General features: G+C 39.0%; 1 protein-coding gene across 1 annotated transcript in view; it reads right to left on the bottom strand.

Moving 5' to 3' along the window:
- Positions 1-15,759, bottom strand: part of kcnk3a (potassium channel, subfamily K, member 3a) — a 46,764-nt gene extending 31,005 nt beyond the window's left edge. The window contains exon 1 of the mRNA XM_034698899.1: positions 15,331-15,759. Within this exon, the coding sequence (XP_034554790.1) occupies positions 15,331-15,613 (283 nt within the window). The 5' untranslated portion in view covers positions 15,614-15,759. The remainder of the gene's footprint in view (positions 1-15,330) is intronic.
- Between the last annotated feature and the right edge of the window lie 1,738 nt (positions 15,760-17,497).

Raw genomic sequence — 17,497 nt, 5'->3', positions numbered from 1 at the left:
GTGAGTACTCGGGTTGGAATCTTTCAAAACTAGCTAAATAACGTGGCAGAAATGCAACAGTCTGCGGAAACGATAGCCTAGCTTGCGTTTCATTTCTCCCTGCGGTTTCTCATTGGCTGATTGGCTGTTACTCGTGCCGTGGCTCTGCGTGTAACCAATCAGATGGTGCTGTGGTTGGGACAATGCTGGAGACAGAGTCGTGACAGCAGACAGAGTGGCGCGGCTGCATCAGAGCCAAAATAACCCAATTTTAAATTGATCTCTTATCGGCTGTCGGATAACAAAGGCAGATGCTGATGATGCTGATGCTCAAAATGCTGAATATCGGCGCTGATAATCAGCCCGGTCGATAATGGGTCTATTCCTATTAAGATGTCTTAAATGATTGTGCTTTGATTGAACTGCTACAATGACCCAAAACTGACCCAAATGACGACAATCTGCAATTGAAAAGTTTCAGTTTTGATGGAAATCGTTTCACTCAGGGAACAGTGTACGGTGAGGGTTTATATAAATCCTACCTTACTCTCTGTAGAATACACTACAGAACAGCTTCATCAGCAGCATTGTTCCTGGAATCACATCACAGATGAAAAGGTCTGCACACTGAACACGTTTCCAATACCTTTCCTTTTCAGGTCAGGAGAGGAGACACAGTGACAGAGCCATATTCAGGAGACAGCCCATGACACTCTGCACACAGCTGCATGTTACATTTCATATTTGACATAGTGTCAGAATTAGAAATGTTTGCAGTGGGGTAAAGGTTACACAGAGCTTGTCATTCTAATAATATATCTATCCAATATAAGGCTTGGAAATACAATAAAACATTCCACCTTGAGGTATTATTCATTATTCAATGGTAGTACAACGGTGTTTGTTTTTTTCTTCAATATGTGCATCATCCATCAGTAACTGCTTACATGAGCACTGAGGGTTTATTTTGGTTTTATCTTGGTTTTATTGGATTTTGTAACAGAAGGAAAATTACAATAACACCAGGTTGATCTTTAAAAAGTTATAATGCTGATAATTATTATTCAAATAAAGGGATGCGTTATATCTACAGAACAAATTGTTGATGGAGCTGTTGCACATATTTAGCGTCTGGAGCGCTGGGACACAACTCAGTTCATCTCAAATTTCCACTGAAGGATTAGGACATTAATCGAGTGTCCGGCCTTCACTGAGAGCTCTGGTTGGTAGAGAGTCACATATAATTTGATATTTCAGGGCCTGAGTTTATTGGCATTCTTCCATGCAGACAGAAAAAAAATTGAGAAGAGTTCAAATTTCTGATCAAATAAACCTCACAGCAGTCAGTTTATCACAGTATAGCTGAGCCTTCACACGTCCTGTAGTCTATGTTTATCTGAGAGGAAAACTTTCAGAGGAACAGAGTCGGATCTCACTACTGTCAACTATTTTATTTGGTTAAAGTCCAACCCGGGCCCCACTGGATTATGAAGTCTAATAAATACAAAGTCATGTTTTGTTTAGTGAGTCAGGCAAGAGCTCAACTTTCCATTGAGCATAAAACAGGCGTAGAATACGTAAACATTCAGTGGTCATGTGAACGGAGCAGCAGCAGCACTGAGAGTCACTTCAGTCAACGTTTCTCAGACGTTACTTCTTCAGATCCAGAACAGAAACAAACTCTCTTGGCCAATAATAGCTGTGGATGTTTTAACTCTTAACTCTGTGTACTTTATAGTAACAGCTCAGTGCAGTTAGGAGCTGGGATTGTGGTGGAGACATGGAGGAGATACAGTATAACAAGAATCCTTAAATAATACTACTCCCTGTTTTTTACCTTCTACCCCTTCCTGTCAGGTTATGATTGGGGTGAGAGCTGACATGGAGGGGGTGGTTTCAGGATGCTGGAGCTAACTGTTAAGCCTCCTTGAGGTGTCATAGGTCTAAATTAATGAAACGTCGATAAAGGGAGGTGATCACTTGCTAACCTTGGTGATATACTGGCTCTTGCTGCCCATCTATCTCCATCTATCTTCATATTTAGGATCTGAAGGACACTGAGGGCCATGTGGTAGGCAACATAACTTACCAGTAGAGCATAAATATTGAGATGAGGGCGTAACAGGATGGGTTTCTTTATTGAGCACTTATGCTTTTCATTAGAGAAGAGTATCTGGTGTTTATTTAAAAAACTATAGAATATAACAGGAGTTTCGGGTTTGTAATCTTTCTTAAAATAACTATGCCAGGCAAGTACCCTAAACCTACATGATGGGAGGTTGGTCATCAAATGTTTCTCTCTGCCACCACCACTCATTTCCGTCCCATGTCAATGCTTGCACTTGAGCATAGCAATAATAACTTAAGTCATGTTATGATCCTAACTCGAACCAGCCGTCAATCCCATATCACCCCTGTTCTTGCATCACTCCACTGGCTTCCCGTTAAATTCAGAATTAATTTCAAGATCCTCCTAACCACATACAAAGCTCTGCATGGTCTCCCCCCCAGTTACATATCCAAACTCCTCATCCCTTATTCCACCCCTCATCCACTCAGATCAGCTAATCTCGGCCTTCTTTCCATCCCCCGCTCTAACTATAAAACAAAAGGTGACCCTGCATTTTCCATCTACGCCCCCACGATCTGGAATTTGCTCCCTCAAGCCATCAGGTCTGCTGAGTCTGTTGACGGCTTTAAAAAGTTACTCAAAACGCATCTGTATAAACAAGCATCATAGAACTTCCCATCTCACCTCTATTGTTGTCTGTCCATTGTTTTGTTTGTCTGATTATTGCTGCACATGTATTTTGTTTTTATCTTGCTTGATTCTTTTTGTTTTATTTTTTTGTGCCTGTAAAGCACTTTGCAACTGAGTGTTTTAAAAGTGCTATATAAATAAACTTTTACTTACTTACTTACTTACTTACTTACTACTAGCTTTGACCACAGTCAGAAAATAGACGTTTTTTCATCCATAACAATCTTTTTAGTTTAGTTAGTTTTTTTTAGGTGTCAGCATGCAAACACATAAAGTTCATCCACCGGAGACACTGCATGATTTGATTGATTGGTTTACAAGACTAAAGGATGTAAAAGGAAAAGTATGAGACACCAAATGAGAATTAAAACAAAATTCCACAGTGTTTGTTTGTTATATAGTTAATTTTTTTGCAACAACTCCAATACAAAAATAAAATATGTTTTGCAAATGTCCCTGCTATCACAATCAATACGTAGGAGAGTCTTCTGGTCTTATGACACCACTGACAAGACATCACTAGGGGAAAATAAATCAATTCAATCAAAAAGAGACACCGTGAAAAAGGTTTCATTAGATTGAAATGATTTGGTTAGGCTTAGAAAAACATGCTGATCTGGGTTAAAACGGCTGCTTGGTTAAATTTAGGGAACCTTTGTCGTTAAAGGGATAATAATAATCATATGATTAAGGTTAGGGAGCGATTGAGGTCATCTTTAAAAAAAGAACGTCTGTTAGAAACAAGGAACTATTACCTGTGTTTAAGCTTGTGTTGGCTTCCTAGACTACATTCCACTATCACAAAATTACTCTAGCCATATTTATGAGAGCTCTTTTGGTAATTTGAACTATAATTACAGATGCTGTTTTCTTTTTCTTTATCTTTCATTTTGTGGACAGACTGACAGTTTTACACCCTTAAGCAAAATACCTCCTTTTCTACCTTCAAGTGCTAACATATCTTACATAAATAGAGTACATGACATTTATTTAGAGGTTGTGAGTTGACGATTCATGATTTAAAAGGTCATAGGTCAATGAGGTTAGGAACAACCTTATTAACTTAAGTGATGAGCAAGTGATTGAAGCAGGCGCTGACTCATCAACACAATTAGATGCCTTCACCCTTTAAGACTCCCTCCCTGTGTGCATTCTGTTTGTAGAGACATCATAGTACAGTTCATACTGTCTTAGTTACTCAGGTCAGCATGGTAACTTTCTCAGATGTATGACATACAAAACTTCTGACAACCTACGGTTTCTCCCCTCACCAGGTCATCTTATCTCAGCTGCACACCTCAAGTTGTCTTTGTTTTGAGGTTAGTGACTGTCCTGTAACCTTAGTGACACGAGGCAAACAATGAGAGCTTATTCATGCTTTCAGTGTCAGCCCTGCAGCACTGACTCAAACACCATGAGGCTCTTTTTTAATTAATGTGTCACTAACATGCAAAAATATGCCATGCAACATTTGTCTTGTGACCTTTAGGACATTCATGTATTTGTGTGTTATATCACAAATACACTGAGAATAATTACAAATGAACCATATTTTTGTCTTTGCTTAAAATTGATTTGTTTCAAGCAAGTCTGTCACATTACATCTCAGTGTGTCTGTCTGATGGTTGAGGAGGGCCAAGGCCTCCCTACGGAGCATGACACTGCGTTACGCAAGGTAATTTGCTCTGTTTTTTAAATCTCTTTTATGCAAGCAGCAGGGAGGGTTACAGTCACATTATGTTCATAATCACTTAAAGCTCAGCAGCGGCAGCTCTACAGCAGGGCTGGGATCAATTCACCACCAGATTCAATTAAACTGTAAACTGAAACTGCTTTGGTTGATTAGAAACCTTCATTCTAAAACAGTCATTACAGATGAGATGCACAAAACATTGCTGCTTTTGTTGACAATTACATTTGGAGTTTTGAGAGGAACCATGTGAGTGCAGTGCTGACATTTTAAGAAAGAGGATTCAGGAAAAAAAAGGAGAAGAATCTTCTGTTTTCTTGGCTCATTCTAAATAAAATGAACAACCTAGTTGAGAGGCCACGCTGTTCCCTTCAGTATAGTAAAGCACACCAAATTGCATAGAGAACATAGAGGTCATCTGTGTAACATCAGGAGATTCACATGGTAGCAATTGTCCTCTGCCGTAACACAGAAACTGTTTAACTACATGTATCTAGTGTGTATGCTGCATTAATGTTGGGGTGATTAATCAGCAATTAGAAGACTGAAACTGAAAATCTTGAAAAGGTATAACTGCACTCATGATGGCCCATCAGCTAGTTTAAGACAATAAAACGTGGTACAATAGGGAAAGCCTAAATTACCTATGAAATATCAAGGCTCATCTTAGTAGACTTACACAATAGTTGAAGTAAAACAAACGGGACATTTTCTGTTTTGTTACATAATGCAACAAATGGGAATGCTAGCTAATGGGTCGACTTGTAACGTGAGCTGTTGTCTGACTGCAACTAGTGGGTTATCAAATTGTTTCTTCATCTTATATATGGCCTTTCATCCCTGCATATTCTGAATATGGTAACAGATTGTCAGTTTTTTTACCAGCCACCTTAGATTTTCCATGATTTAAAGGAGGACATGGGGGAAAGATGCTGAATCCTCCTCAAGCAGCAACCTCTGGTCTAAAAATATGAGTCCAATGCGGAAGTGCTTAAAACTGCAGTTCATGGAGGATCTGCTTGAGGCTGGCTCCGGAAGTACTGGAAACCACATACACACCAATTCAAAAAAGATGATCTTTACAGCAGAAATAAACATGTTTACAGTCTGGTTCAAAAGACAAGTGTAGTCTGGATAGCTCATTTCTTGGTCGGCACACACTGTACGGGGGGTGAATGTTTTCATAACGCTGCAATTTTGAAGATATTGAGATTACGAGTCTTCCAATGAGAGGCATAGCTGTCCTGACTGACAGACGGGAACACTGTAGCTGTTGGCTAGGAGGCTCAAAGCCCGCCTCTTTACATCACAATCGCTTGACAGCAGCAATATGGCTGCCACCGACGATTGGCCTCAAAACAGCTCTTCAGAAACAGATGGATGACGTCATGGATACTACGTCTATATTTTATACAGTCTATGATCCTACTCAAAGAAAGTAAGGCTAAATTTGTGTTAGCTGTCTCTGAGGCTGAAAAGTGCTTAAGATGAAAACACAAGCAATGCAACATGCTCACAATGAATCCTAGCTAGCTTGATGTTTAACACATGTATGATGGTGACATTGTTTACTACTTTAGCTTTTAGCATTATAATATTTGTTGAATTCTGTTGACGCTTGAAAAGATGTAGCTCCTAAAATTAATATTGCATAAACTGAAATTTGTCCGAATGATGGTGTTGGATGAAAAGCTAAACAAAATGATTACAATGCACCCTGAGAGGGACACAAATATACAAACTTAATTTAATTCTATCCATCAAGTAACTGTGAAGTACAAACTTGAACTCCTTTATGACACAAAACAAAACTTCAGTGAGTTGCTGAGTTATTATTTTGTATGAAACAGACTCTTTAATCTGTTGCTGCCCTCAAACATGAAGGAAGCTACACAGCATAACCAAATGATCTAAAGCCATAATGCTCTTTTCGCCACATGCGCTCATACAGGAAACAGCATATCAGTCTTCTTCATACATAACTTGGTATCCTAATTCTAATACAACAGTAATATGCTGTATTAAAGATGTATTTTTGTATGTATCATCACTTTTTTCATGTTTTCTGGCAGACACTTTCCCCTCTCTCCTGTGATGAAGCTCTGAAGTACATCTCCCTCTGCCTGTCTGATAATCTGGGCCAATGTGGAATAGCTGGTAAGAGTTATATTCTTTGTGCACTCAACCACTAACTGCACTAACCTCTTAAGCTGACTGAATAATAATGATGATCCTAATATAAGTAATTACTATTAATAATTCAGGATGTGCCCTCTAATTACGCCATGGCTGAAAATGGATTCATGCATGGCGTCGAATCAAAGTCTGTGTCAGCTGTGAAAATAGAAAAACGATCAAATGTTTAATTCATCGTCAGTCCACGCACAGAGACGTCGGATTCACTGACCCAGAGAGGATTTGCTGAGCTCATCTGCTCATTTTAGTGCCAGTCTGTTTTACATTTGAACACTAATGTGTCTCTACTCTAGAGAGTCTACTGCATCAAAATTAGGATGTTCTGTGTGTGAAAGGGCAACAAAACCAGAGCTTGGAGCACATCAGATCCAAGCCACTTTTAATGTGAAAGAAGAGCGTTGCTTACCAACCAACTAGCAGCTTTTCCCCACCAGTGTGCAGCTTTGTCACTGGCTGGTTGCTATCTTTTGAGATCACAGCTGCTTGTTCATGCCCTGAATGCATTTCCATTCACTTCATTTTAGGAGCATGTCCAGGGGGTGTCCCGGGGGTGGCATAGGACCCCCTGAATTCTGATTTGCTACCCCAGGTCTGACCCCATAATCCTAAACTGCGATTGTGTGCCTGCTGCAGATCTAGAACAGAAACAAACTTTTGTGCTGTGTTGCAACCACGGACTATATGTAAAGTAGGACGACATGACAGGTTCCCAAAAGAGAAGGCAAAAGATTAGTAGCTCCCCCCTCAGACTGACTGCAGCATAGGTCATAAAACAAATAAGTTTATAGATGTGTTATTGATTACTTAAAGGCCACACATGACATGGGGTATTTTGGCATCACTTTTGTTCAATGGGGAGAATCACTGGTTGCAATAGACTCCTGGCAGCTTTTGTGGCATTTCATTGTTGCACTTTTTCATTTGGCTGTGGGAATGCAAACAGGACCAGGCATCACCAATCCGACCAGTACCAAACTGTACTGATCCATACCAGACCACTTGGTGGAAACTAGGCTTAAGTGTTAAAGATACATCTTCTTTTGATTCCTTCAAGAAACAAAAAGTTGAAGATGTATATGTTGCTGCTCTATTAGGCTACATTTGAAATTAATATACATATAGCAATATACAGAAAAGTAACTACTGTATGATATCATAGTGTAATTGTAAAGTATCATTGATTAGTGAAGACCGAAATGTTAATAAACGTTGTCAAACACAGGAACCTCTCACACGAGTCAGTAACCAGTCCTTGCCAAAAACCCTTGACACAACCCCACAACAGACTCCATAATCTATTCATGAACGATGGACAATGAGCTCATGTCAACTAACCCATGAAGAGGCAAACCGCCAAATGATCTTTGAACACACACTATTAAACCAGAGGTGATTCATAATTCTAGAAATGCAAATCATGGCAGGTGGTTTTAATGGTTTTTTTACTAACTTAAACCATATGGAGACTTTGAAGCGTCTTGTTCCTGAGATGTGTTCTGTTTATGAGCCGAGAGAATAGTTAATGACTTCAGAGATTAGATATTAGACAAAAGATCAAAAGTCAGGATGTTTGTATTTTGTGAGATTAATTGTCCAACACTTTAGAGGAAGTGATGTGCTCAAAAGTGAAATAAAACACTTCATCCAGCAGTAAAATAGTTATTTCATCTGAACTGAACAAAACATTTACTTCTGGTGATATCGGTTTCCTTTTCATGTATTTGTCCATGTCTTTATGCCTTTCTGCTCATATTCCAAAGCAATGTTGGTTAGTTTCTTTAAATATAGCACAAATAATGTTTTCTCATAGGAAATAGGTCTTCTTAAAATTGGGGAATTTTAATCTTTGAGGTTGTAAGTTCCACAAAAAAAGCTCAGCTGTTCTCTATTGAATTTGGTGTGAAGGTATGTTTGGAGACAGAAATAAAAAAAACTTGGAAAGGAAAGCAACCATCCACCTGACTAGACACCCCAGATGTCTGAGATTATTTTATTTGAATGCTACAAAAAATTTACCAAGCAACAGATGTCTGTTTCATTACCAATCTATGCCTGCTATGTCATAAAGAGATCTATCCTGAAGTCATGAAAACACATGGTGAGAGCTTTTTGTATTCACTCAGGTTAATACAAGGGAGAATAGAGAAAATCAAAAGCCAATTCGTGACAGGGCACAAAATCCCACGTGAAAACTCAATTCACAACCCTGAAGGCTGATTTATACTTCTGCGTTGAATCAACGGCGTACCCTACGCCGGGGGTTCGCGTAGCTCCCGTACCTACGCCGAGGCCTATGCACGTAGCTGACGTGCACCTCCTCCAAAATGTAACTCCCCGTAGAGCTGACGCGGACCGCAAGCTCTGTGATTGGTCCGCTCGGCGTCTTTGTCTTTCCCGCATTTACAACACTTCCGGGATCCCGGACATCGGCCGCACATCGGCCGTGTATTTCATCTCCTCCTCTCTATTCTTCATGTAATCATGTCTGTATGATAAACAGCAACATGTATCAGCTGTAGATTAACATAACACGCTCTGAAACTTGAAATAAAACCTTGAAAATAGAAAATGTAATGAGTTTTCTGCCTTTCTTTGTTGCCAGATGACTCCTAAGTTTAGGGTTAGTGAACAGTTAATGATCATAAGCATCAGTGGCAGCAGATTAATTCATAACAGCACAGGAAACACACAGGCTCATGTAGGTAGGCTAATTTTCTGCAGACCAGCTAAATGAAGCCACGTTAAATCATTTTGAGCGACAGTGGGGGTCACAAGTCTTTGGCACCTATATTTTGTGGGTCATGGGCTGAAAAGTTTGGGAACCCGTGCTCTATACCATACACTGTATAAAACATGGACAACATGACAGCTCCCTAAAAGTGAATCCAAAACATTTAGAGCTCCCCCTACTGACTGGCTGCAGCGCAGGTCCTAATGCTCATCTCCTCCATGTTAACAAATGGTACATGGGTCACACTATAAATGAAAACACAAACATTGTTTCCATGTAATAACAGTTCAGAAAAATGTAACCTAAATTGGTTATCTGAACTTTAAAGGAGTATAACAGCATGTTTGACACCTCTGTTGACTATAAAACAAGAGAAAACATTATCAACACTAATACAAGAGTGATTATTCTTTTAAAAGTATGGGTGTGAACCTCATGCAAAAAACTGTCACTGTACTGACATGAGGAATCTTTTTTGATTTCAGAAGGTAAGTTAAATGTATACTTTGTAAGTGGAAGGGGCAGGGCATCATCGTTATTGAATCCTTGTCAGCCATTACCCAATCCCAGCACAATGGGTTGATATTCAAGCCTCACTTTTCTACAACAAGAGGAGGTGGAGGTAGTTCCAGTCAACATTTTCAATTGAGTAAAGAAAGAAGAAATAACTTGACAGATTTCCGGAAAAACAAAACAGTTTTGCATGATTCCAAGCTACAAAGAGCAAGAGGAGGAATATCTTAAATGTGAGTTTGATCCTTGTATAAACATATTACGATATCAAATTGCACATCCCACAAAGAAAACTGTATGTCAACATGTGTTAAACAAAAACACACACACACACAGAGAGGCCAGCTGCCCAGAAGAAGAACAAAACGTCTCTACATGTCCTCATTTAACATGTTCCTGTTGTTATCAGATGTCATACACACACACATCAGATAACACACAGAGGATATGAGCCGTCTCCTATTTGTACAACATTGTTTTCATGTTGTGTTTTAGTCTGCACAGTCTACATGACCTTGAACTGCAGTGCCAGAGTCACATAATCTGATGACAGGATGAGCAGCCCTAGAGCTGGGTGAGTGTTTGGAGAGCACCCTGAGGAACAAGTCTTCTATCAAAAGGCAGCTCCTGACTGTGCAGAGGAGCTCCCTGAAATATCTGACATCTTGAAAGTGCTTCCTTAAAGGTAGCTGAATAAATGTAACAGTAGAGCATTGCATTATGGAAATGGTAACTGTCTCTTAAAATTGAGAATTTGTTCTTCCTGTCAAAAAGCAATTACATTAAGACAAGATACAAACAAGGTGACGCATAACTAATTATTCAAAGATGATTTTTCATCCACATCGGAGTCTTAACATTAACCTGCTTTACTGTTATGAATCATATTAAGTTTAACATTGAATATTAGCATTATAAAGTTCAATTTTAATAGAAGTCCTCTAACACTGTGAAAGCTCATACTGTGTTTGGGTTTGTGGTTGCTTCGCGTCTGTTTTCTTCAGTTTGGTTGATGTCTCTTTCTAACATACCTCGCTAGTTTCTCTAGTTTCTAGTTTTGTGCTCTTCAAATAAATTGAGTGTAAGGATAAAAATATCACCCTTGTTGTTTGCTATTGCTATCGGACACTACTTTTTTGCCACATTGTCAACAGGCAGAGGCAAAATCATAAACTTAACGAATGTCCCGGACTTCTTTCCATGGGCGGATTTTGTATGACGTATATGATCAGGTTGTCGCTGGCATTGCTCTTGCTATTCAGCATTAATTACCATTGTTATGGGGTTTTGGCCAATCAGAATCCAGTATTTAACAGAGCTGGTTGATCAGTAAGAAACATAGACTGTATAAATAATGGACGTAGTATCAGTGATGTCGCCCATCTGTTCCTGAACGCTGTTTTGAAGACAATCGACGGCGGCAGCCATATTGGAAATGTAGAACTCAACCAGGCAGAGTGTGATGTAAAGAGGCGGAGTTTGAGCCTCTTAGCCAACAGCTATGTGCTCCCATCCGGGAGTCAAGTCAGTCATGTCCTTATTTGGGCAAAAACTTGTTATCTTTGTATCTTCTGAACCGTTGGGTTAGAAAAAAAATCACCCCCGTACAGTGTGTAACATGTTTACAGTTTACAGTGTAAACATGTTTATTAATGCTGCAAAGATCGTCTTTTTCCCATTCATGTCTATGTGGTTTCCGGTGTTTCTGCAGCCAGCCTCGAGCGGACTCTCGATGTATTGCAGTTTATAAAACTTCCGCATGGGCTTCATAGTTTGAGACCAGAGGTTGCCGCTCGGTCGGAAAGCTGTGTTAAGTCCCCTCAGGGTTTGGTTACAGAGCATCATTAAAAAACTCAGACATGTTGTCGTATTGTAGAGCATATTGATGGGGAATTTGTGGTCATGTAAACATATTTTTTTAATTTGGGAGGATATTTAAAAAAGGTTTATGTATATTGTTGACCAACCAAAAAAACATACAATATTTGCAATTAAAGTGTTAAAATCTATCAACAAACATACAATTTACAGTGATCCCCCCCTTTTGTTTAGTTAAAATTAGGATAAACAAAAGTTAAGAAGAAAATTTCTCTCTCTGTCTCTCATTTTTGTATGATTATCATCCGACCATGTGAATAAGGACTCATGAAAAATCATGTATGAAGTACCGCCCAGACGTTCATTATTTAACTGAAAATAAGGTATCCTGTGGTGAATCTGAATGTCCACAGTGCATAATTTTGGTATAACGTTAATTACAATTTTAAAGAATATGACAGGAAATAAGAGGCTCTATTTTTATACCTCAGTATGTGACAGAAATAGTTTCATCCTCTCTTTCATCACAGGAAAAATTTTAATAGATCCCGGCCTTAGCTCTGATTTAGTTAATCATATAAAACTCTATGTTTCAGCTTGGTATTGTGGCTCACTCTGGATACTTTACTGTAAGTCATGGCTGCAGGATATAGAGTGTACAGTGCGGTATCTACAGTGTTAATGTTGTGTGCCTGGAGCTCTATGGAACAGCGAGGGTCTGGTGTTGTCATTAATTCTTAATGGCAGGCTGAAACGCCAATCACTGTGTTTTTAGCAGCTGCTGGGCTCACAATTACAGAATGCAGTCACATACACCTGGGGCTGGGAGGGTGTGCAATTAGCTGCTCACATCTGATAGGGTTACAAGTCACAAATCATCACTGACAACTGGCCTGGTTACTGAATACACCAGGATGACTCCAAAAGGAAACAGTGATAAGGATTGTTTCTAACAAACGAAAACAACATGTTTAAAAGAAACTTGGTCATTTTTTTTTTTGAAGAAAAAATAACAATAATCCACCTTTTACAAATGAAACATTTAACTACCAAGCATCATATCTTACAAAAAAAAATCAAATATAATTAGTTATTTTAAAACCACAGCCTTCATTAGTCTGTCAAGGTTAGTTAGCTTTAAATACATGTTATTTAACCCACAATGTTGGGTTACATTTTTTTTATCTTCATCCATTCTGCACTCCCATCTAAGACTATTAAAGTGTATTTGATATAACATGTTTTCAAGAGTCATCTTGGCATAATTAACTTTTCGTTTCCCCGTAATTACTACTCATGGCCACAGTGGTTGCTATTTGTTCTGCAATAATTCTTTTTAGTCTCTATTTTTTTTTTTTTTACAATTTACCAAATTACTAAACCAAACAAATGTCATGTAACATGGCATAACTCAATCAACCCGAGGCATGCCTTCAGCAGAAGCAGCCAACACATTTTAATTTCAGGCAGAATCAATGAGAAGAGACAGTCATTGGCGTTAATCCATTTGCCTTAACTTTTTCATACTTTCTGTCTGAAATTTCATTTTGAAACAGTGATTATTAATTTCAAGTATGTACGTTAGGAATATTAGTCTGAAATACATGGGCCATTTTACATGTTATCCCTGCTTTTGGCTATAGGGGTCACTGTTATGCGAAAGGCTGCATCCAAGACTCAGTTGTAAAATGTGAATGCAAACTTTGTTCTAAATGCAAAGGAATTACTTTACTGTTTTTTAATGGGGCTGTTCTCATGTAAACAAGACCTTAGTCACAAAGCTGTATGTTACTGTACAAGTGGAGTGGAATGTTACGCAAGAAGTTCAGTGAAATTAAGATACATCATCAAGCAAACAGGCTGTAGCTACATGAGGGCTGTGTAATAAAGTGAGTAAAGAGCTGCAGGCTTTGTTATGTTGGAGGGCCTTTTTCTGCAGGAATAATGAGCAACAAATGAGAGTCTCATAACTTCAATTGCCTGAAGCATCTCTCTAATGACAACCTTTAGTTATGTGCTGCAGTTTCATATTTGGATAGATGCTTATCCTTTATCTGTCTTCATTGATGATTTAATTTAATGAATTCCCTTAGTAATACTGCAAAACAATACAACGTATTACTCGAAAGCAAAAACGCTCTAACTCAACGTTTTTTCTTTGTTTAGTTTCAGTCTGTTGGAAATGTGCAATATTCATACTGCTGTAATTAGGTTTAAAGCTACCATCAATATTTCATACTTACATGCAGAACTTGTGTTCAGTTAAATGTTAGATTCTTTAACAAAACATACTTACAGTATTTTTCTACATTAACTATAAAATCACAAGAAGCATCTTAAAAATAAGAGTTCAAGTAAGATTGTACATACATTTATAGTTAAAATTAGCTTTTTTGTATTTGTGGTCTACATAAGGCTGTGAAGTTTGATGTTATAGTGATAAATAAACCATATACACATTTGTACCTTTAGTATCTGGGTCTAATGATCTTGCTTTTGCAATGTTTTTATCTAGTCAGAAGAAGCTAAAGCTAGCTATCAGCTGCTGTCAGAGTAATTGATGCCTATCTCATGGTGAAACAAATGCTTACTTAATTATTAATTTTGCAGGGAAATGTTGCACACGTGTTTTTAAAGCACGAGGAACTGCAGAAAGACATGGAAACTATGAGAAACCGTTCATACTAACTCTTTCAAATTTGCTTATTCAATGCATTTTGTATCCTTTTTGCTATTTTTAAAAATTTTATCCCACATTGCATTTTTTTTATATCATGCTGAACTAGTCTATATGAACTTACATATTAGCTTCCAAGTAATATAACATAATATTGTATTTTATTTATTGTGCTATATCATAATAGTAGGCCTAAATCATCTAATCTGCTTATTCCTAGCATAAGGGAATGCTTTCATAAATTCAGGATGTGTCGACAGTAAATAGTAACATTTGAGAATGTAGGGAACTTTGAAGTACTACTTTTTTTTTTTTTTTTCATATTTTCATATTGTTGTACTTAACACATTTAAGGGGGGAAACTTGTTCGCTCCCTTTTTAGGCCAGCAGCTTTTTTGAGTTCAGTTTAATACACAAAACATATGATGTCCTAACTCATTAAGGTGCACAGATAATAATTAAATTACCCAAAACATCAAATTCTTAAAATCACATCCAAAGTGTAACTACAGCAATTCTACAAATGAATTGTCTATTATAAAACTACATAATAGGCTACAGCAAATAAGAATAAAACATAATGTCAACTATACTTTTGCAACTTTGACGTTGTATCACTTTATAATTTCATCTCCTCAGAATCTTTACAGAGTCTACCTGTTTGACTGAGTGCAAGATTTGTGGACAGGCCTATAGCTTAAACTATGTCATTGCTCATTTAATAACCAAACGTTTAGTTCAGTGTTATTTTAAGTTATCATAAGCAAGTGTGAATTCTGCAGTTGTATCATGTCAGTCAGACATGAATGGTCTGCTATAAAGCCTATTAAGTTCAGGGTTTACAATAATAACTGTTGCTTCAAATCATACGGAGACCAAAAAATGCAAATAATGTAACATGACAACTTTCTCCCCTTGCAGCAAGTTAAGCCTCCAGGGCTGACCCCCGAGTGACTCTCTCTTACCTATGGTGGTGATCACAGTGATGGCGAAGTAAAACGAGCCGGCGAATTTCCACTGCACCCCAGCTTTGTGCGGCTTGAGCTGCAACACCACCGTCTCCAGCTCGTCAAAGTCCTTCGAGGACAGGTTGAAGGTGCTGAGCAGCTCCCTTTTGCGCAGGTCCAGCTTGCTCAACTGGTCCGTCTCCTCCTGGGACTCCAGCGCGCCAAAGATCGCCGCTCCGACGATCAGGTAGGTGAAGGTGCAGATGATAAGCGCGAGGGTCCGCACGTTTTGCCTCTTCATGGTGCCGTGGTGAGAGTCAGAGGGACGGGCGGTGAGTAGGCGCGGGTCTGGAGGACGGGGAGCTCGGCTGTCTCATGGCTCGTTCTGACGGAGGAGCAGAGGAGCTCTCTGATTACTTTATGAGCAGAGGAGCTGTTCATTCAGCACCACCCTCCCTCCCTCACCTCCCTTTCTCCCTCCCACCAGAGGAATCCTCCCCCTTCACCCATCCATCAATCCACTTCTCTCTCTCTCTCTCTCTCTCTCTCTCTCTCTCTCTCTCTCTTTCTCTCTCTTCGCCCTCCCATGTCAAAAACAAAACAGTCTGTGACCCTTACTGCAAAATACTGATAACTGTCTTTATTGTATACATTTATGGTGTTGTGTTGTGCTTGTGTGTAGGGGAAAAGACAAATGATCATATTTCAGAAAAATATTGTCATAAAACAACTTAAAAATATTCCATGACAAGTAAAACTCCCTCTCAGTCCTCAAGTAAAGGGCTACAGAAAGGTTATCAACTTAAATCACCTAAAGCCTGTGATGCAACAGATTTCCAATGACGTTGAGTTGACTAAAAAATGAAAGTCATAACCATGCTATGTGCACCAGAATTACTAGTAGATTAAATTAATTATGAATATATCTATAATTGTGAGCCCAAAATGCCAGTCAAATGTGTAAAAGCCAAGCGGCAACCTCCGGTCTAAAAATATGAGTCCAATCCGGAAGTGCTAAAAACTGCAGTTCATCGAGGATCCACTTGAGGCTGGCTCCAGAAGTACGGGCAACCACATACACACCAATTCAAAAAAGACGATCTTTACAGCAGAAATAAACATGTTTATAGCCTGGTACAAAGGACGAGTGTAGTCTGGATAGCTCATTTCTCATTCGGCACACACTGTACTCGGGGGTGAATTTTTATCTAGCGCTGCAATTTAGAAGATATTGAGATTACGAGTCTTCCAATGAGAGGCACAGCTGACTTGATTGACAGGCAGGAACGCTGTAGCTTCTTTTACGTCACAATCGTTCGACCGCAGCAATATGACTGCCGCGGCCGATTGGCCTCAAAACCGCGCTTCAGAAACAGATGGGTGACGTCACTGATACTACTTCATATTTTATACAGCCTATGGTAAAAGATGAAGTTCAGCCATCTAGCCGGGGGCTAGCTAAGGTTGTAGCTCCAGTTAATGGCTACTGCTAACGCTCTGCTTGGATAAAAACAAGCACAGGTGACTCTGCATCTCATCGCTCCATGATTTGGCAGTATTTTAGTATCCAGAAAACTGAAATAAGATTGTATTGGCTGTGTCTGGTTAAAGCTGCTGTTGATAGTCGTGATATAAACATCAGTTCGGAGATAGATTTTGAATGTCAACACTACCCCTCCCCTCTCTGCTGTTGTAACCCCGCCCATAAAAGATTGTTGTGCGCGTTCTATGAGGAGGTAGTGGCTTCCCAGCTAACAAGGGCGACGTAGTTGAGCTGCCACTCGACCAATCAGGATGGAGGATTGGAGATTAGCTCTGATTGGTCCGTCATAACGGGAACGGGGGGAATAATATCATTGCTTTATACATAGGCATTGGAAAATACAGAGATTTTGCAATAGGCTCAAATTACTTCACTTACTGATGAGTACCGATGGGTATTATTACCTTTTCTCCAAAGGTCTTTAAACTGCAAGGACTGAAGGCTAGTGTTGTTAGCTGTTAACCCGTAGACTCTATTCCTGTGTTTAGCTGTTACTCTGAAAACACTCAACAAGTACAATTTGGTACCTGTGTCAAAATATGTGTGATTAGTGAGTCCAGCTGACGCATCAAGCACCCAATGTTATCAAGTTGATTTTGGCTTATCACCGCTATATTGTTATTACAGTATATGTGTGTCATC

The sequence above is a fragment of the Notolabrus celidotus genome, chromosome 13 (assembly GCF_009762535.1).
Source record: "Notolabrus celidotus isolate fNotCel1 chromosome 13, fNotCel1.pri, whole genome shotgun sequence".
NCBI classification, from domain to species: Eukaryota; Metazoa; Chordata; class Actinopteri; order Labriformes; family Labridae; genus Notolabrus; species Notolabrus celidotus.
This window is presented reverse-complemented; position numbering and strand designations above follow the sequence as displayed.